Source organism: Apteryx rowi, unplaced genomic scaffold (genome assembly GCF_003343035.1).
Source record: "Apteryx rowi isolate R43461 unplaced genomic scaffold, aptRow1 scaffold_69, whole genome shotgun sequence".
Taxonomy (NCBI): domain Eukaryota; kingdom Metazoa; phylum Chordata; class Aves; order Apterygiformes; family Apterygidae; genus Apteryx; species Apteryx rowi.
Genome location: NW_020450971.1, coordinates 3,239,495 through 3,260,571, shown reverse-complemented (window position 1 = coordinate 3,260,571; position 21,077 = coordinate 3,239,495). Strand labels below are relative to the sequence as shown.

General features: G+C 40.6%; 1 protein-coding gene and 1 pseudogene across 5 annotated transcripts in view; both read right to left on the bottom strand.

Moving 5' to 3' along the window:
* The window catches only part of AMMECR1 (Alport syndrome, mental retardation, midface hypoplasia and elliptocytosis chromosomal region gene 1), a 38,191-nt gene extending 32,233 nt beyond the window's left edge, over positions 1-5,958 (bottom strand). For 3 of the 5 annotated variants that reach the window (XR_003256772.1, XM_026086336.1, XM_026086337.1), the window contains exon 1: positions 757-840. Coding sequence is in view for 2 of the 5 variants with exons in the window: in XM_026086336.1 (XP_025942121.1) it covers positions 757-830 (74 nt within the window). In the remaining 3 variants the exon portion in view is untranslated. Of the gene's footprint in view, position 1; positions 503-756; positions 841-5,894 lie in introns of those variants that run through there. The other 2 variants (XR_003256775.1, XR_003256774.1) reach the window with 2 other exon arrangements.
* An 11,080-nt stretch (positions 5,959-17,038) lies between these two features.
* Positions 17,039-19,428, bottom strand: LOC112975762 (annotated as a pseudogene).
* Between the last annotated feature and the right edge of the window lie 1,649 nt (positions 19,429-21,077).

Below are 21,077 nucleotides of genomic sequence, written 5' to 3'. Positions count from 1 at the left end.
CCACATGTGCCTTGAAGGAGTGGAGCAGGTCCAAAAGCATACACATATCCAAAAATACTCCAAAAATTCAAGTTGGCTGCACCCCAAAAAAAACAAAACAACCCCCCCCCCTTCTATTACTATCTGCTGGAAGCAAGGAGCAAGATAATGTAACACAACACACTGTAAAACAGCCTCTGGTAACTGTGTCTTGCCCAACTCCTCCTTTTGAAAGGCTGCTTAAAAAATAAGTTTCTCCTTACTCTGTGAAAGGGAGAACTTACATCTCTAGCTACATTTAGATTCTTAAATTATACTAAGGCAAAGAGCTTTAGCATATCAGCCGCTCAGTCTCTGCACAACTGCATGAATCACTGCACAGTGAGAGAGAGATGGACATGCCTAGGACAGGTCAGGGAGCGTGTGTGTGTGTGTGCATGTAAGGACAGCTTCCCTTTTCTCCTTGCATCCCATTAGCTTTGTCTGCTGTGGCACAAGATCTACACCATGTGATGGGGGTAAAGGATACAGCTCAACCTCTACAGCATCAACGCAGCAGCATCCAGTCCTCTCATAACTTTCCAGAACAAGTTGTTATTGCCTGCTGGTAGAGCAGCTTCCTCCTTTATTTGATTAAACTGGATATGTCCCCTTCTTTCAGCGATGATGAATAGAGGAGGAAGCTGGAGTCATATCTTTCTTTTGGAGTTCCTTTTATTTATGTTCTTTGGGCTGTTTGAAAAAAATGAAGATCATAAAGCCAGAAACGACTGTTACCTCACATTTGGTGTAATACAGCAAAATGAAGGCTGAAGAGGCATACAAATTCTATTACGCTGTTCCTTCCCCATTCAGTTCAACAAGTGGCATTTGACTAACRTTTTCAAGAAAGATATCGCAGTTCACCTAAATAACATCAAGAAAATTATTAGATTGCAAAGGTACTGAGGACATCCTATCCCCTTGCATAGAACAAGCCTGAATAAGATTGAAGTTGGACCTCAGGATTTTTTTTTTTGACCTGTATCTTTGGATTACGAGATTTATTAGTGTTAATACACTTAGTAGAGGGCTAAAATTCAGGGGAACATATATGCATTTACTTTCTTATCAAAACGGAATTCCTTCTAGGATGCATTGCTGCTGCAACTTTAAAAGAACAATGTAAGAAAACGTCCAGAGACCATCACTGAGTGCCAAAGGGATTACTGAAATGTTTGCCTGTTCTTTGAAGGTCCTTGTCAATGAGTACCGAYAGAAAAAGTAAAGGTTAGATAGCTACATAATTCTACTACTATTAGTATAAACATACTAATCATACTAAATTTTAAACCTCAATCTGTCAGGTAAACAAACCATCACTGGTAGTTCTACATGCTGTACAACATATAAAATCTGATTAAAGATGGTTTTCTAACTTTTCAACTTATGTATTTCCCTGTTCTTGCCTATCCTTCCCCTAGGAGCCATTAAAGGTATGGACATGCCTACATAGAAGACTTAAGTCCACTGAACAGAATTACTTTTCTTAATTACCTTCACAGATGTCTTCAAGGCAAGTGTAACGTGGACCAAAGGTTCAGAAAAGTCAGTGACCAAGAGGATCTAACTCTTAAGATTCAAGAAATAAGGCCGGAAGGCACCTCCAGGGCTCCAGCTCTCATAAAGAACAACTACATCATGTAACTCTGTTCATAAAACATCCACAATCTCCTCCTTAAAAAAGACTAGAAACAACAGGGACCAAAGCTCCCAAGCGAAAAATTAGAAGGCTGCCTCAGAACCTCACTACAGCTCAGCACCTCTGGAAACCTTCTGATTTCCTGCCTTGATGTATTCCCAGCCTGCTTGTACCTAGTTATTCTTGTGCCAACATTGTCCTTTAAATAGTTTTTTTTTTTCCCTTCCAGGTTATTGCTCCCCAAAGTATTTATAGAAYGAATTTGTATGCTTCTTCAGCCTTGACTTTGCTGAGCTAAACAGGCTGGGTTCACGCACGTTCCTCTTATAACAGGATCTTCCCATTTTGATCGTCACAGCTCTTCTCTGCATCTCTTCCAGTTTAAATTCGCCTTCTTGAACATCAGTGTCCACAAGCGTACACAGTATTACAGAAGAGGGTCTCACACCACCATGAATGCTGCCATCTCTGAACTAAAGACACTGACCACTACGTTTTAGGATTCCTTTTCTTAGCTTGAGTCTCACAACCTAACATAAAGTCCAAGTCCGTCATTCAAAGCTTTACAGAGAATTTCTGTTCTTACAGTAAACAAAGAAAATAGAAATATAACTCTTTTTTTCCTCTCTCTAGAAAAGAGCTTGTCTGGTTTACATGAACAGGTTTTCTTCCTAGTGATGTTGTTCTGCTTTCTATTGGCATCCTTGGTTTCATCTGTTTACCTATTTTCTCCAAGCTTGGACTGCTTTTCATATATTTTAAAGCTAGTAATAACCCACAAATAAACTTGCCATCTAACATAAGCCTCAGATCTCAGATTTGCAGCACAGTGCCAAACTCCACACAGATAATGATGTCAAGAACAGCTAAGCAAATATGTAACGTTTCAACTTGGGGGGGGGGGACAACCTATTTTTATCTGTTATCTGTTTTTTTTTTTCTTTTTGGAAAAAAGGTTGGGTTTTTTTGAGCAACATATTGTTAGATCTAAAATGAAAATTTTCACCTCCAGGCAGTTGAAAGGAAAGCAACGGAAGCAAAAAGCTTCAGTAAAAATCAGCAGCGGAGGCACACGTGGTGCTCAGAGTCCCTTTTATCCAGTGACACACGGCTAGGATATGCATCACATGAGGAAAATCTGAGTCCTCATTTTGCCTGAAGAAGTTTGAACCCACATATCCCACAAGAATGCAGGACTATATGTATTGCTCTCACCTTGCTTGCTGAGGCTTCTTCCCAACCCTGTATGAGGGTTGGTCTTTTTTTTTTTTTAAGCATTCACCAGCGCGGGTGCTGCGCTTCCCTGGGAGTGCTCTAACAATCAGCTTCGAGTCATCCTCTTTCTTTATTTAGGGTGAAGYGTTTTATTAAAAAGCAAAGTAGCTCCAAGCCTGGGATTGAGCCCTCTTGAGACAAAAGCCTGGGGAATTCCCTTGTCCAATGGGTCACCCAGCTTCTCGCCGTCGCACTGGGAACCTCTGGTTTTCCCTGCTCCCAGCATTAACAGGAGCACTACAGAGCTTCCTGAATACCCAGGGGCTGAAAGAAACCTTTTTCAAGTTGGTGGAGGATGCTTCAGAGTGTACAGAGGCAGAAGAAGGGACCAAATCTAGACTTCGAGAAGCCTCTCTAAAAATCAATCATTCCTCTTTCCTAAGATTCTGTATTTTGAGATTTTTTTTTTGTTTGTGAGCCAAACACTGAAAAAATATTTCCATCTAGAGCTATTTACTGAAGTCAGAGCAAATTCACAAGTGACCTGAAGATGATAAACTTTCCATCCAGCCGTTGCCTAATTTACTCTTTATTGAAAAAATCTTGTCCAGCTCTAACCAAAACAGATCTTGTAAAGCAGAAAACTGCTTCAATAATTTGCTACAGGGGTTGTCAGACAGCGCTCTATGGAGAACCAGTTGATCATACATTGTTCTTTCCTMTTTTCAGTTGCAAAACTGAATTAAAGAGAATTAAAACGCAATAAGTGTTTAAATTAATATTGCTTCTTTATATACAACTGCTGTTGTCAAAAGAAGCATACACAGCTGCAAGTAGAAAAGCAAGATGTCTCCCTGACAGACTACTAAGATATAGTCATTATGCATATATCCAACACCCTATTTATCCTAAACACTGACCTTAAAGGCCAACCAGAAAACACCTCGCTGAAGCACAAGAGCATGGGTCACCCGATGTATGAAAAGCTTCTCCTCCTTGTTATGGGTAGGGAGAACAAGAAAGGGGAGAGGAGGTAAGACAAGGGAAAGGAAGGGTAACAGATGAAGAATACTTCTCTATATTTATAAATGAGAGTGGACTTTTTTGGTTTCACTTGAAGACTCACAAGTAATAGAAAACTTGTAGGACTTTAAAGTCAGAAAAATTTAATTGGATGAACTGAGAGGTAAAACGATATCTAGACAGATGTTATAATAATTGTTACTTAACCCACCACCTTCAGTAACAGGGGAGTATTTACAGGCCGAATGTTAACTTGGCATCCCTGGCTGTAGGATCAGAAGCTTTAAAAATTCAGCACCCTCATCCCTTTATAAGACCGGGGTGCTTCTGCTTTAGTTCTCTACTCCACGATACTCAGGATTTTCAGGCCACAACATACTAAGAAAGTACACGTTGACACACTGCAACAGGAACGTACAGAATCAATACATTTCTAAACAAGTTACTAAAACAGCATCTTCCTCTTTGCGTGACAAAAGTGAACAAAGCCATCGTTCCTAAATTCTAGGAATTTTAGCATTTACACTTTTTTACTTAAAGCTTTCTCTATTTTCTTAGCTGGAATCATGCTACACCTTCAAACAACGCAAACCATTTATGTAATATTGTTTCATCAAGTTAGTTCTAACTAAAGAGAAAAGAAACTGAAGTTTATCATTAGAGCAGCCACATAAGACCCCTCACAAAAGCAATGCCAACCTTCTTCAGGCTCACCCAGAGCAGGCTCCCTACTAACTGATGCAGTCTAGCTGCTGCTATACTCTGGGCTCTGGCATTTCCAGATGTCACAATTCAGTGAGCTAATTCACATTACTCAATAGAAGAGAATACAGCTTTGCAACAAAGGGGATGGGATCATGTACACAGATTTCTTTATCAAGGACATCTTTACATAAGCTCATGAGCACAGGAGGGGATGGATATGTTGAAAGTCTCTAGTTTGTGATGAAAGGGGAAACTTGATGGATGATATTATGGAGCAGGTCAACAAGAGCAAAAAGCTGGTGGTTGACTTGTGCAACAGAATCATACAGRTACGCAACATGGTCAGGGAACATTTCAGCATGCCAGGTATAAGTAGTCTAGCAAGACACAAGAATACCAAGCAAATCCTTGGAATGTGCTCTGGTGGCTTTTTTTTTTCTCCTCTCTCCTTTTCTTTTTTCTTTTTTTTTCTTTTTTCTTTTTTCTAATAATTCAGAGGGTGAAAATAAATCAAGGCCCTTCTATACTTGATTCTAATAGTTTCGCAACCATTTTTTTCCCATTTGGACAGCAATTTAGGTGAGAGTGCCAATGAAAAGAAGGGAGTTCATGAATCTGCAAAGGGAAAGAAGCAAGAACAGCAAAATAAAAAACAAATTCATAAAGCCAGACTTTGATAAATGTAGAGAATTAATAGGTAAGATTTTCTAGGAGACAAGAGTAAGAAAAGGAAGAAAAGAAAGAAAAGTCAGTAGTTCCTCAAAAGAAATTAGACTATGGGCACAAGTGCAAGAAAGACTGCCAAGCACATCAATAGAGCTACTTGGCTAAATAACAAGCCCTTCACACAGGCTTGAAAGTGGAAATCAAGTCAGACTATTAAAAAGGAATAAAGAAGAACAGCAAAACACAGAAAAACAGAGGATAAAGATGATCAATTTGCAACACGACATACAAACATCAATGAATATAAAGTAAAACAAGTACCACATACGGCTACAAGTCGAAAGAGAAAGACAAGGAAATTGTCTTAACTCAGAGGAACAGCTCACAACAGAAAATGCTAAGAAAACCGAAGTGTTTGGTGACTTTATTTTGCTTCAGGTTTCCCTAATAACATCAGCTATAACCATGGGACCAAAACAAAACCAGCAAGAAAAGGCAAGATGTTGGGATAGAATAAGAAAAGAGACAATTTAAGCAAAATAGATATTTTTAAAACACTCAAAACAAGCTAAAATTAACCTTAGCTGTACTAAAGAACTGGCTGAAGCAATCAGAACTAAAATACCTGTCTTTGAGAATGTATAATGAGGGATGAGATGCCAGAACACGGGAAGACATGTTCCCAAAACCTGGAAAAAAACAAAAAATGACAAGTTTTTTTTGTCTGGCTGGGTTTCGGGAGGCTTTTGTTTGTTTCAGTGTAAGAATATTGTAACAAAAACTTGTACAAAGCAAGACGAAAGATAACAGCCAGCAAGCATAAGCACATTTCACATCAAACCAATCTTGCCTTCTGTGACAGGTAACAGGCCTTGCTGAATAGGGAGAAGTAATACAYGTCATATCTTGACATCAGTAAGTTTTTTTGCCTTTTTTTTTTGTCGTCTCATAAGCAAGACAGCGAAACGTGGCCTAGATGAATTACCTACAACTTGGGATCAAAAACAGAGATCTTCGCCCAGCATCATTCTACAGAAGTTTACCCTGCRTCTGGTATTACTCCTCTGTCTAGTATTACTCAAGGTTTTCATTAATCATCTGAATGACGGCAAAGACAATAGGCTTAAGACACTTACACCACAATGGAAAATACTACAGAATTTAAGAGGACATTTTCAAATTGGAAGACTTGCACGGGGAGGGGAAGAGGGGAACAACACAGAATGCAACTTAACAAGCCCAGTTTTACACTTAAATGGGAATAATCTAACTACAGACATAGGGAATGTGGCACAAGCGAACCCTCTRAAGTGAAAGGATCCGGCCTGTACAGGAGGTGAACTGGCAACTCATGCTACTGGGAAATAGACAAACAAACACTGAATATCCAAACAAAAACAGCATGTTAGACACTGGTAAGGCCTCAGCTGGGGACATAATGTTAAGATGTTGAATAATAAAAGCATCTAGACAAGAGTAGTAGGAATCAGAGAGCTGAGAGACTGCGACCTATGAAAACCGATGGAAAGGACTGGGGTTTAGGTTAAAGACGACAAGACCGAATAGACACATAACTGCTTTCAAATATGGAAAAGGCTTCTACAAAAAAGGTGATGGAAGTAATCCATGGTGGATAACTCAAGAAGTAATAGAATTAAATTATAGCATGAAAAATTCAAGATAGATATTAATTTAAAAAAAYCCCAGTGGTAAGAAACAAGTGCTGGGACAGAGTGCCCAGGAGAACATACAGCTGCCATCAGCAGCGTATCCTTAAAAGCTTCCAAAACAGACTGCTGTCAGAAATACTGTAAATATGTTTGATCCAGCCCTCTGACAAGAGGCTGGACCAAATGGCCTCCTGATGTTTACTGCAGACTTCTTTTCTGATTCTGTATAAGAGAACAAAGGGACGATTCATCTGCAAAACTATCTGTTGGATTGTGGGAGAGACATTTGTCATCGCAAACCTCCAGGACTGGAAACAAAACGTCCAAGAACGAGCACGGTTATCTCAGACACTTCTGTATGTTTACCTCTATGTAGCAGCACTACAGAAATGGAGAGAAAAAGGAGATGCACACCATGATCCATATTCTGAAGACCAGAAAGCAGTGATTTATTTATTGCTTAAAAGCAGATACGGCTATGTGAGTAGCTTCAGCAAAGTTCAAAGTGTTATTCAAAGTTTACTTCGGTGCTTAAGCACTTTCTGAATCATGAACAGAAGCCAGTTTCTTCAGCAACTTTAGCTAGAAATTCAACATAGTGAAGATTTACAGAAGCCTATGGATGATCTCTTTCTGTTCTAGAAGCCAATATCAAGAGTCTTTCAGGGGAAAGGGTAAATGTTACTTTTTTCCCTTAAAATTAGCTTGGCTTAAAGACTTATTTTAGTTTCTCCTTCAGCCTGGTCAGCCTAGATGCAAACAAAAAGCTAGTTTTTCCAGTACAGTACCACTTAACACATATTTTGATCTGAGTTAAAAAGCACCACTTGCTTGACTACTCTCACACAATAGGAAAATGAATTAGTTGCCAAGTAAACTGTCTGAAAAGATGGTGCTCTGCCCATGCCTGCGTACACAAAAAAATCCCTTACCAGGATAAGAATTTCACCTAGTGAAATTCATGAAGACTGGAGTGTGTACAAAACCCACGGATTTCCCCTAACAGGATGAAATTAATTTTGCAATAACATTCCTCTTTCTTGTGGGAAATGAGCAGATTTCTAAGAACAGTCTCTGCTGCACTGCTCCCACAACACGTTCAGTCCAGGAACAAGGTTCGGCCTTGCGGGACGATCTGAAGACAAACATCGCAAGGTAGTGGCTTCAGAAGCTGCGAAGTCAGCTCCGCAAATTTTTCTTTAACACAAACATTAACACATTTTAAAACAAAAAAYGTATACAATTACTGAAAAAGTCATCAAATATTTCTAAGAGCATAGTATATTCTCTCAGTCATTCTCAACACTAAATGATCAAATGAGCAACTCCTATAAAACTATCGTATTTCAGAAAGAAGCATTTAGAGATTTCTTTCTTTACTCATATAACAGACAGTATATTTGGTGTTTTTCTTGAAATCGTTACATGCCCCAGAAAGATCAGCTTTGCGATCAGAACTTGAACTGTTAGGTGTGAATTTGTTAGCAAGTGCTGCTTATCTAAGCAGCTAATCTGAAGGAGGGCCAGAAAGCAGCTACCATTTTAAGAAAATCTAGTTTAAACAACAGTAGAATCAGAGTTAAAAATGAGAGACATGCTTAATGGTAGGTCATTTTCTGCGGTGAGCCGACAATACTTTAATCAAGAAATGCATTTACTTTAATAAATTTCATGCAAACAATTCAAATACAACCAGATGATATGGCTGTTCTAGCATGATGCCAGTTGAGGCAATACAGGCAGCACTCCAGAAAAGAGAAGGTAAAAGCACCAACTTATAAGAAAAGAACAGAACTCTCGGATATGCCTACATTAGCCTCTCAGTCAGACACAAGAAGCCTTTTTCTTACACCTTCGCCCTCCAGCCCTCTTAAGACAATCCACCAGCTTCATGAAACAAAGTGAGTTTCTATAATACATGTTGTTTGCTGTTCACTTTTTAAAAATAAATATTTACATATAACAAAACCCAGTACTACTCAGAAATCACAAAACTTGGTGATGTAGGCTTATTTAGTACTGCTCAAAAAAAGGTCTGAAGACTTGCAGTTGCACAGAGAAACGAACCTGCCAGTTAAAGCTACGTCCTAGGCAGGCACAGGGTCAGTGCTGAGAACAAAACCTGCTTTCCCCATCCCTGTATTCACAACAGTTTTAACCTTGCCAGCCCGCAAGTGAGACCGAACTGAACCTACGGGCTTGCAGCACGACACAACTGCGCTTTCAAGAAACAGCCTTCAAAGTCACCATATCCTCCGTAGYGATGTTCTTCGGTGTCACACGGGTGGGAAAAACAAAGCTGATACACTGGTTAATCGGACCATACCGCTTCAAATTTCAGCGCTTCCACAGCTTTCCAGCTGCAGCGTCTGGTCTGTGTAGCACGTGCTTGACCTCTCACTGCGGAGGCTCCCACAGGCTCCCGGTTTCCACAGCCATTTGTCCACACAACAAGCTCTGAGAACATCAAGCAGTTTCCTATCTCAATTAGCAGATATCAGGTTTATACATCTGGATAGCTGCTAAATCATTAAGTTAAATTAAGTCACCTAGAATTGAGTATCTTCATATCATCAATCCCTACAGCTGTCCATTAGCCACTAAGCCTTCATTTTAAAACTTGTATTTTTAAGGCATTAAGATCAAGTGAGTGATCAAACACAGATGTCTAAGCACTTAGGTAGGAAAGGGTTCAGCCAAGGCTGGAAAAGTTCATTTGTCCTTAGAAAGCGGAGAGTTTTGGGACCCGAGCTCCCAATACAGCAGGGTAGGTTTTTCTGCTTTATTTTCTAAATTAAACCTTAAAAACATTTTTAGCCCATAGGGCTGTAGAAGCAGCTTTCCAAATATGACCCGCGTATTAGCCAAGGCAATGTTACAAGAGGTTATTCCAGCACCTCGGCGGACAATCTTAGCAATAGCAGTGCTAACACAGCCCCAGTGTTTACTATTTCTTGTCAGAAACATGCATGCAACAGGGAAACCATTAGTCACCGCAAATTTAAAATACTTTTTGCAATGATGAAGAACAGTGGCACGAAGCTGTCATCCACACAAAAGAAGGGAGGGGAGGACAAGATTTAAGAGTAGAGATGAGGAGAGGAAAAAAAAAAACCAGGTAGAAATAAAATTGAAAATCCCTAGTTTCTCCTGTAGGCTCTGGGAGCGAGGGACTGGGGAAAAAGGCTATTTCATCTCCCTCTGAATGCTGAATAGAATGAGTCCACTAGCCTTAAATAATAAAAAATAAATAAAAAGGAACCAGCAGGAAGGGACAGGGGATGACATCCTCTTTCAAACCCCTCGAGGGTGGCGCCGAGGCCCCTCGCCAGGGCGTTATCACAGTCCTTCCGGTGATCGTGGACACCATGATCGCCGGCTCTGCCACATTCACCTCGGACTAGGCAGTTTAGCCTTCTGTCCTGTARACTTCTGCTAATCCTCCTGGAGTCCTGGCCAGCCTGGCAAACGTATCAACGGCTGCTCCTCAGAAACAGAAACCCTATTTCAATGCCCTAAATCACTAAACCGGGGAATGATCAGTTTTTCCTTTTCCAAAGGCGCCTTGTTTTTCACATGTTCATGCCATGTAAGGTGCCACGAGTGTCTCGGGACAGGTCTAGAGGGAGCAAGGTAGCTTCAGGATGGCGATCATGGCGCTGGCCCCGGGCACRCGTGCTTATCTGGGCAGTACAGCGCCGCGCACACGGAAGCGGATAGCACGGCTCTGCGCTCAGGCGAGTTAATTCCGCCTGTTCTTACGCACCAGCGCAGGAACTGCCGCACCGTGCGTCGCTCATAGCGGAGCCMTAACCCCATAACACCCACCCGCTGGCACTGCCAACCTCAGATGCAACCCGAGGTACGACAGAGCATCCCAGAATGGAAATAAAAGGCCGAGAGCCCGGCCTCACTCAACGAGCGCTACAGAAGCGCGGCAGCGAGGCCCTCGCTGGTACCGCTCGAGGAGGAGGTAGCGCAAAGCGGGCGGACACGGACTCGCCAGCTCCTGCCTCTCGCCACACCGTGCTGGATGCCAGCCTCCTCCTGCGAAGCCAAGCGTCAGGGACGGCGCTGACGGAGGAACCGCAGAAGCTCATGTCACTACACGGCGTCTTGCAGCACCGGCAGGACACCCATGTCTCCTCAGAGCCAAATACCCTTGGTACACACACATGTAAAACACAGTTGGGTATTCAAGAACTGATAAAGTGCTTAACTCCTGCCTCCAAATTCTGAGCTCCTTATGCTTCAAAATTCATTTTTCTGCCCATTACGCTCTTTTCTGTATTTCATATTCAGAGCATCTTCTTATCCTTTTTTCCCTTCCCCCCTTCTGCCACCTTTTCCATTTCTGTCCTTCCCTCCATCTTTTTCACCCTGAGTCCACCTCACCTTGTCACTAACTTGAAAAGAGGGAAGGGGAAACACAGTAATAATCAGCACAGGTTATATAGCACATCACGTGCCCATCATGGGTCACTATGGGGTTGAGGTCCCTCTCCCTAAATATCTCCCTACATGCTTTCATAGATTCTGGAATATATAAAGCAGAGATAGACTGGTCCTCAAGCTGTGTCTACTGCAAAAAATCCCCTTGTTCTGATTAGGACCTCTGGAGCATTCAACATGTTCCCAAAAACTCAACCAAAAAGTTATGAGACAGCAAATATTGAATTTTAGCATGTAAACACGAAAACTCAGCTCCTCTTACCAAAATGCCACTTAATCTTTCAAGACTGTACAACATGCTCACTCAATGCATCTACTGCAAGGAGCATACCATCAGATAAACCTTTCCTCTAATGCCAAAAGCAACCATGAGCAAGCATCAGCAAATTCAAGGTTATTAAGTCACCATAATTTGTAACATTTAATAAAAATTATATAACAATATGTATGTTTACATTATAAAGCTGTTCACATTTATGCCATGACCTACTTAAGCAAATTGTTTTTCCCCAATTGCGCAATTATGAACCAGAGCAGAAAAATCAGATTTTATAAGTATGAAGTTAACAGATCAATTGAGTGTCATTACAAATTATTAAAGTTATTATTTCAAAGTCTGCACACACCTGATTATGACTTTCTTTGGGGCATATTTAAATACTCCTAAGAAATATAATCTTGCTTCCTGACATCTTTTTTGTTAGACATACACTAGACTTCTTTTAATCAACTCTAACTTTGTATTGCACATTAAAACAATTAGTTTGCTGCAAAATAATTCACAAAAACTATTAAATCAAAGCTGGTATTTTCTCCCTGGCTATACCTGCCTTCCTCATACCTTAGAAAACATTAAGTGATTGCATGCTCCCTTTTATAACAGCAGACAGACAAACCAAGAAAATGCTGCCTTTGATTCAATACACAGTTTACATCAAACAACTTTGGCCACATTTTAAGGATTTCAAACTAGATAGGCCCCAAAGCAGTCTCCAGACCCAATATTCAGAGAAACTGAGCCACTTACCATCATATGCTGCTCAGTTTCTCCCATGTCCAAAAGTGACTTGGCACCTCAAAAAATTACGTACCCGATGTTCAAGTGTGGTCAGATTAATGAACATGTTAACAAATTAACAAGTGTTCAAATTAGCAAGCACTTAAAAGCCCTGGCACTACACATGTCCCCAAGAGATATGCAGTCTCCTCTGGAGGAGAAGCAAGCAGTTCTGAACTAGATACTAATGTCAAAGAGAAACTTTGTAAATAATGCAACCCAATCACCCTAAAAACAGAYAAATGGAAGCTTTGCAAGTCAAGAAATTAAAACAATTTTACTACCACAAAAGACTTCATGTAGAATTTATGATCATTCCACTTACAAATCGGAATTGAGATCAAATATTCCCAGTGAAAGCACAAAGTATAGTCATATTTCTTTTTGTAATGACTCCTTTGCAAGGATCCAGTAGAATCCTTGCAAAAAATTCAGTAAAGCAAAATATATCCAAATAYGAATTTTCTGAGCAGACCATCTCCAAAATGCTTTAGAAAGCCGTACAAGGCCCACAGAACATCTTCCCTCTAAGAAAAAACAGGGAAGACAACACTGAAGAGACAGGACGGGAACAGTCCCAGCTGCTGGGTTCTGTCATTACTCAGAGGTCACCACAAAGAATCCAGCAAACATTCGTTTTAAGGTGCTAGTATGTGTTTCCCCTTCTATCGCTGGCAGGATCATTCAGATGTAAAGTCTGTTTTGAAGGCTGATAAAGAATAAATATTCTCCAGGCATTAGAAACCTGACAGTTAGCTCCACATTATCATTTCCATTCTTACAGGAGAGCAGGCAATTCCAGAGACCATTTGCAGCATGCTCACAAGTAGCACCGTTATGTTTGCTGCATATTAACTACAAATCAAGAGCCAGAGAATATTGTTTTGCATAGATTTCAGACAGCAGCTCAAAACACAACTCCTACCTTTAGAGTCTATGCACACTACCTTAAAGGCAGTCTGTTCTCATTGCCAACGAAGATGCTGCATTTTTCCTTCCGATTACTTGTCAGTTTTGCCCAAACTGCCAGCGACCACTAGGAAGTGGGATGACAGGTTTTAGTAAGTTATTCATTTCTTCTGTTGAAATATTACCTGAAGCACTGAGTCAAGACATCAGGGGAAACCAGGAGGCATAGTTATTAAAAGGTCACACAAAACTATATTAGAGATATAACAGGGATTCTCCTGCTACAGATGAATCATAACTTATGTTTTAAAGTATTTCAGCTAACTGAGAGACATGCTGTTCTTTCAAAATATTACATGAATGAGTAGAAACAGGCATAAATATATGCAACTTTTTTTGGAAGAGAACTTTGTTAATAAAATTCACACTTTTTATACATACAAGACACTAGATATACAGTCATAACCGTACCCATTTGGACCTTTAAAATGCTTTTTCTTACTTGCCAAATACATGGTGCATGCTAATGCATATAAGCGGCTAGGGACACAAGCATAAAAAGATGAAACAAAAGAAAAAAAACCCACCTTAGGCCAATAACTATAATTTGCCAAGCTGGTAAGAAATTGTAACACAAGTTTTCTGCTTAAGYGGAACTTAATTCAAATGAATGTGAAATATTTAAAGATATCTAAGAAAAACCTGGAACCACACAGGCTTTAACATAACACTAATATGACCTAACACTTTTATGACAAGGTGTGAACTGACAAAACAAACTGTAGTTCAGCCAAACATTTAAAACTATTCCTTAAAAAAAAAAAAAAAAAAAAAAAAAAAATCACTCTTCCTCATTCATTTTAAACTAAAAACCACATGTACAGATTTTATTCAATTCTAAAAGCCCACTGCCTAACATTAGCTTGCAAGAGACGGGAACTGTAAGAACTGTATAATACCAGGCTAAGCTAGAATACACTTGAATGTTTTAAAAATCCGTAATTTGGAAAATTTATTAAACATCATATTATTTTTGCCTTATTTCACAACAATGTTGCAAGACCAGGTCATAAGAATTACTATTAAATCAATGCAATCTGGCCTGCGCTATTCCTATAGCACTTGGCCGTATAATTTAACCAATGAGACAATGGTTCAAAGGTAGAATAGTTACAGTGCTAAAATTAAGAGTCAAAAGGGATGTATAATTTCCTCACATAAAAGCCATAATAAAAGACAGTACTTTTAAGCCTGACAGAGATGATTCAAAAACAGGGACTTCTCACTGGTTTGAAAGTAATGTCTGCTAAGGAGATTGGGTATTTTTAAGTACCAGTAAGACAGACATCTATCAGACAGCATGGGTATAAGACACAGAGATGACCATGCCTTGAAACAAAGGACTTAAGGCGATCTCTCAATGTCTTTCCACCCCTCAAATCAGAAATGACTTCACGAAACAGAGAAAATATTTTTAAAGAAAAATAATTACTTTTATTAGACCAGCAGATATTGCTGGAAAAAGCAGAGGTGCTTTCAGACCTGTTGCTGTTCTGGTAGTTCAGACAAAACAGCAAAGCAAGCGACAGCAATAAAGCTGCTCATAATTTAAGCAGTCAAATCCCTTGAGAGAAAAAGCACTCAGCACCCAGGCAGCAGAGAAGTGTGCTAACAGCAGACCAGACGACCCGTCACTGGTCCCTTTGGAAGAGGAATAAAATGCAGTTAGAGAGAGAAAAAGATGCAGTAATACATATAACCAGTGTATTTAATTTAGCCCCCCAATTTTAATATCCAGCAGACAGCACTTATACCTCAGTTACTCTCAAGCATCAAAACCAAGATACAGGGGAAAGAATGATTATCCAAGCAAGCATCCTACTGGTAATTACACAGCAAGTGACACCATGTAGTAAGACACCCAATAAACAAGAAAACAGTAGTTCTGGTATAGGAAAYCCTTGAGCTGCAAGTCATTGGAGGATATGGGAGCATTTTTACATGCTTCCCCTGTTCTTACACTCTTCCAGAAATATTGGCCACACAGAGAGAAGGGTTTGGCATGATGGGAACAAGAAGAACCTGTAACACATGTGCATTAATCACAAAAGAGCCAGATGACTGGCATGTTATTAAGACTTTTAGAACTTATAAACACTTTACACCAATGTCAGAAGTTTCAAAAGTAACATGGGGAAGCACAAATGCTTGGCATCACCTGACCCCCTTGACATAACAGGCCTCTCCGATGTGGTGAAAGGAGGACGCAATGCTGACAGGCCACCGGCTTACTCAGTAATTCCAACAGGAAAGACAGACCATGACATACAGGTGGACACTGACACGGTATGTGAAGTATCAGAGAAGTTTAGAAGCATAAAAATACTACAGGAGAACAGAAACCCTATGGAATTCTTGTGAAATCCCATATTCAAAGAATAAAAATACACTGTCAACTGCACTACCAATTCCCTCATCAGGAAATGTTCAGGGAGATTAGAAAAGCTGCAAACTTAGGACAGGTGGGCAGTTGAAATCTCCAAACATAAACTGGGCTCTGTGCTTCATCAGAAAGAGATGTAGAGAAAACTTTCATAAGTAATAAATTACTGCTTCCGAGGAAAATGGTGCTGGATGCACAAGGAAAGATGCCATTTTGGATTTGGTCAGGTGATATGCAGAAGAAAGTGAGTTAAGAGTATTAATAGGATGGTTGCTCTATAACAGCACCTACAGTACAATCAGCTTCAATGCTGTAGTAGAAGACACTCCCCCCACCARATAAATAAATAAATAAATAAATAGAATCAGCACATGGATATTTAATTTCAAAAAAGGGAACACTGCAAAAGAAATTGAAGCAAACAGGAACCCTCCCAACCCACTCCCCCTCAAAATAAGAAAACAAGCTAAAAGGAGCAATCCAAAAAGCAAAAAGACTACAAGCAGCCTGAAGACTTAAAAAACAAAACAAAACAAAAAAAAMCCCTGTATTAAAAGACCAGGTAAAATATATGCCACAATTAAAAAAGAAAAAGCAGTTTAAAAGAACAACTCAACCCCAGCAGCAAAATCCCACATCCTGCATGGCTCAACAGGGAAGTTAAGGGGGGCATCACAGGGAGAAGGTCAGCATTTAAAACCCAGACAGCTTGCCTAATGAGAACAGAAGAGCTTATAAAAACATGATAGGTCAAAAATAGATGGGAAATTAAGAGCTAAAAAGGTTTGCAAGGCTTGCACCTTGCAAAGCTATTTAACTACCTTCAAAGCAAGGAACCAACTAGAAAAAACAATGGCATCTCTTGAGGAGCAGGGCAAAAAGACAAAGGGACACAGGGATGACAGCACTAGTGCAGGGAAGCTCACTGAACACTGCATTGGTCTTCACTGGTGAACCTGCTGGGGAGACTTCGCTCCCACCTTTAGAGTAGGTGGGTCAGCAGGGCTAGGCCTATTTGAATTAAATATACAGGAAGTGTTAGGCCAAGCTGACGAGAGATGTAGTTCACCTAGATCAGATACTCACAGCGAAGTTCCAGAGGACCAAACGTGAAACCCAAGAACGGCTGGGCATGGGGCTGCCAGCGTAACTCCACTGCACCCAAAAGACCCTAAAAGGACTGGAAGTACAGAAAAGTGAGTGCGCCTTCCACTCCTGCTAACGAACAAAGGATCAGATCACCGYGCACACAGACACACGCAGTCTGACAGGGAAGAGTAGGTGCAGCATCTATAAAGGGAAGTCCTACAGAGGCCACAGCTCTTCCTTCCAGCTCATGCCAGGTCATATATCCCTCTGAATTTGTGAATTGATCTAGTGATCCCCTGGGTATCTGGGCTGTACACCTGGTGGCCTTATGGAAAAGATCTGTCAGGATTACTTCGAAAAACTTGTAAACATAATCTTCACCTATCCAAAAGGGGCTCAAACTCTCAAGGCCTTCTGTGGCAGGCAGCACGTTCCTCTGCTATATACTGCAGGCTCTGGGCAAACCTCACCCCCTTAAAACCATGATGCACAGGTTTACCATAGACAGCCCTGCTTGGGACTGCACGCGTACAAGCGCCATGACGACTGCCGTAGACAACATACCCTTGTTTAGCCTTATATCCCAGCCTATGAGCTTTGTTCTGATGGCTGGGGAGTTTGATGTAGGGCAAACAACTGGCAATACTGCCAACAGCAGATATACAAGAGGAAGGCAGTCGCATCTGACTGCTTTTTCCTTCATGGCTTCTGGACATACTCATAGGTACCAATCTACCTGTTGATGGTGGCCAAAACTGGAAAAAGTCACTGATTAGATTGAAAAAGTGTTGTCTCCGCTGGTATCTTCAGCACTGCTGCAGACTATACTGGGCTACATGGACCACTGGTCTGAACTATAAAGGCAGTTGCTATATTCCCAGATCAGGAAACAAATCCAGGTCAAAGCAACTTAAGCTGCAGTTCTTGGCAGCCTAAATCAACATAATGGCTGGTTGCAAGCATCTCATCCCTTCCCAGACTGCATGTTTTACCTCCCCGAGCTCCCTTAAGCCAGTTCTGGCATTTAGCATGCTAAAAGGCTCAGCACAAAGTCTTACAACTCAGCGAAAAACTAACCTAGCAGTAGAATATCTGCTGCTGACTTATCAAGCAGAAACAGCACAGCAAGTACACCAACGATCAGTGTAAGTAGTACAAGGGAGGGTGTGTGGACACAGAGATGAGGGTGGGGAAGGACAGCAAGACAGGACTGGGACAGCAAGCAGTCAGATTAGATGTTTGCCATGGACACGCAGTCTTATCCAAAACCTGAGTTTAACTCATATTAGTTCCCCAGTCCAGACTAGTCACACAATTATGCCATCAATAGATTTAGTATATGAAAAAGCATGATCGCTTCCTTCAGTAGAGACCCCATCATATACTAGGTTAAAGAGACTGTGAAGCCACAGTCTGATGCTATAATACTACTCAAGAGACTTGCAGGACGCGATACATTGCATGAAATAAGCAGCTATTCAACATTAACTGCAGTAAAGAACTATTTTTTGGAAGACACAGAATTAACCTGAAGCAAAGAGACTACAATGTTTCCATAAAGAAGCTTAAACCTTTCTTGCTGAAATTAAATATCCTCTCAAACACCACGATATACAGACACCCTCTTATAAGTATGTACAGAACACCTTCAGTAAGATTTCTTCAAATGTCAAAACCGAATTTCAAAAACTCTCTCATCAGCCTTGAAACATTGGAAAACATCCAGGATGCACTTTAATTTTGACACATTAAAACTGCTGTGTTCTCTTTTTTTTTTTGTTCTCACACTAAATACCATTTTGTGCACTTAAAAAGATAACTACACTTTCAAATTAATTTCAAACATTAAGTAGACAGCATTTCTGAAGTGATCTATCACTAAACTAAAACTACACTGTGCATAAGCAACATTTTTTTATATATATATATATATATATATATATATATATCTCCATATCCTTTCAGAAGCACTACTGGAATTCTCCAAAAATAGTCTATGCTGCAGCAGTTCCATCACCAAAATTTATGGTATGAAATTGCTAGTTTTGTTAAATATAGTGATTTGGTATACTACCATAAAGCCCCTGACAACTCACTGTCCAAGAGCAGATCCCACACAACCCTTATTCAATCATTATGCTGGGAAATAACTGAAATGAAACAGCTGTGCACCAAACCGCTGACCTACCAGGCGGTATTATTCTGTTGGTACTCAAACAGTGCATTGATTAGTCAACGAAGTCTCTAAAGGCCAAACCACTGACGTCGCATCTTTATTCCAGAAGATGAAAGATTCCACAACCTCTACCACCTACTTATTTTTAAATCAAAAAACTTATAATGGCAGATGGCTTTTAAAGGACTATAAAAAAAAAAAGGTTATAAACTCCTTGAAAAGAAGATAGAATTCTAAGCTGTTCATTTTTGGATTACTCAGTGCAATGTTTCAAGGTGCCAGGCCTCCTATTTTTACCTCTTCCAACGCAGAAGATTTCTGCCTTTCTCTCACACCAAGACCAGACGCCAGGCTGCAGTTCATGGCCACCAGGTCTGACAGCTGGAGGCTGGCACCTATCTTTCTTTCAAGAGCCTGCGACGGGTGGGTCTATACTGCGATCTGGAAGTCCTCCTGAAAACTAACGCATAGATTTACACACTTGGCTTGCTCGGGTACTGCCACTGGTACAACATCCACCCCCCGACATCAYGCAGCTCTGCGCCAGGCCATACACATGGACTGGCGGTGGCACGGTCCACCTCTCCAACAGCAGATATGTCTCAGGAAAAGAAAAATGAATACTCTGTCAGCAGTTTACCTGCTGGCATGAGGCCAAGCTCTTCCCTTGACTATCCTTTCCCTTCCCACCTCCTCACAGGTTACCACTCCCTCAGCCACATCCGAGCCCAAACCAGAGGCAGCAGCGGCTGCCGGCGTGATGGGGAACAGACCTGCCTTTTACAGCAACGGATAAAGAGCAAACAGACCATCAGCGGTGGAAGCAATAATCACCTAACATTTCAGTTTTTAAACCGCTTTGCTTGAAAGTGGTTCACATACCACGGTTTCAAAACCTGTGCACTTGCAGTCTCCCAACATGAAGGCAAACTGAGAAGTCCCAACTCCCCCGGGGCGAGCTGTCACTTCGGCTCCCCATTACTCCCTGTCTTCCTGAACTGCCACAGCTGCTTTGCTGTGATGAATTGCTGTGCTGAGAATCGAAACCAATTCTGCTACTTGGCTGAGGTCAAGTAGTAAAATCTTCAGAGTCACTAGTTCAACAAACTACTGCTTACAAATACTTTTTGTTTGCCATTTGGGCTGTCATTTCCTTTTTTGGGGCAGCCCTTCTTATTAACAACTAAGATGCTGTGTTCAGAAAAGCAATGCCCCCATTCCTTGATCAACATAAACCATTACCGAGTCACAGTCCAGTTCCAATTCAGTGAAAAATTATTTACACAAACGTAATATTCTCTGGATTCATTACCTCCACAGAGCTCTGCTATCGACTGACATTTCCCTCTGTTCCTCTCCACCTCTGGAAAGGCATAAATCTCGCTCAAGCCGAGCACAGGGTGAAAAGGATAGTAAATATTTCTCTGCCAAAGCAAAACAATATAGTAGAAACCAAATCCTACTTGCTGAGTTAGTAATCCTGCTAGACCTAAACAGGTCTACAGAGAGCCAACTCAGGCATCGCTGAACTCGCAGTGAAACAAATAATCTGCTCAAAAATAACAGTTATTCCACTCTCTAGTTGAAGCTGCCTACAGAAAGGTCATCTAACAGTCCTTGGAGACAAGAAATAAAACTTGATCTATCATCACTATTCCCTACTAATTATCTTTCCTTTAAAAGAAGGAAAAAAAAAAAAGCCTCAATGTTGCAGTTTAAAGGGCCTATCCCCATATTCAGAGACCAAACACTGAAGCTATTAGTGACAGCGTTGAACTTCTACACCAGAAGTACTGTCTGTCCAGCAATGCTCTTTCTGTATGGGGGTACAAGAGCACATGAACAGTTCACCAGCTTCTATAAATATCAGTTGAGAAAATAAATAAAATGGACTTTTTAAGCCAGAAATAAACTGACAGTAAAATGATACCAAGAAGATACACTTTGTCACAACAGCCTGATGACTAGAGACTTTCAATGGCAAAAYATTTTCATTCTTGAAAATTTCATTG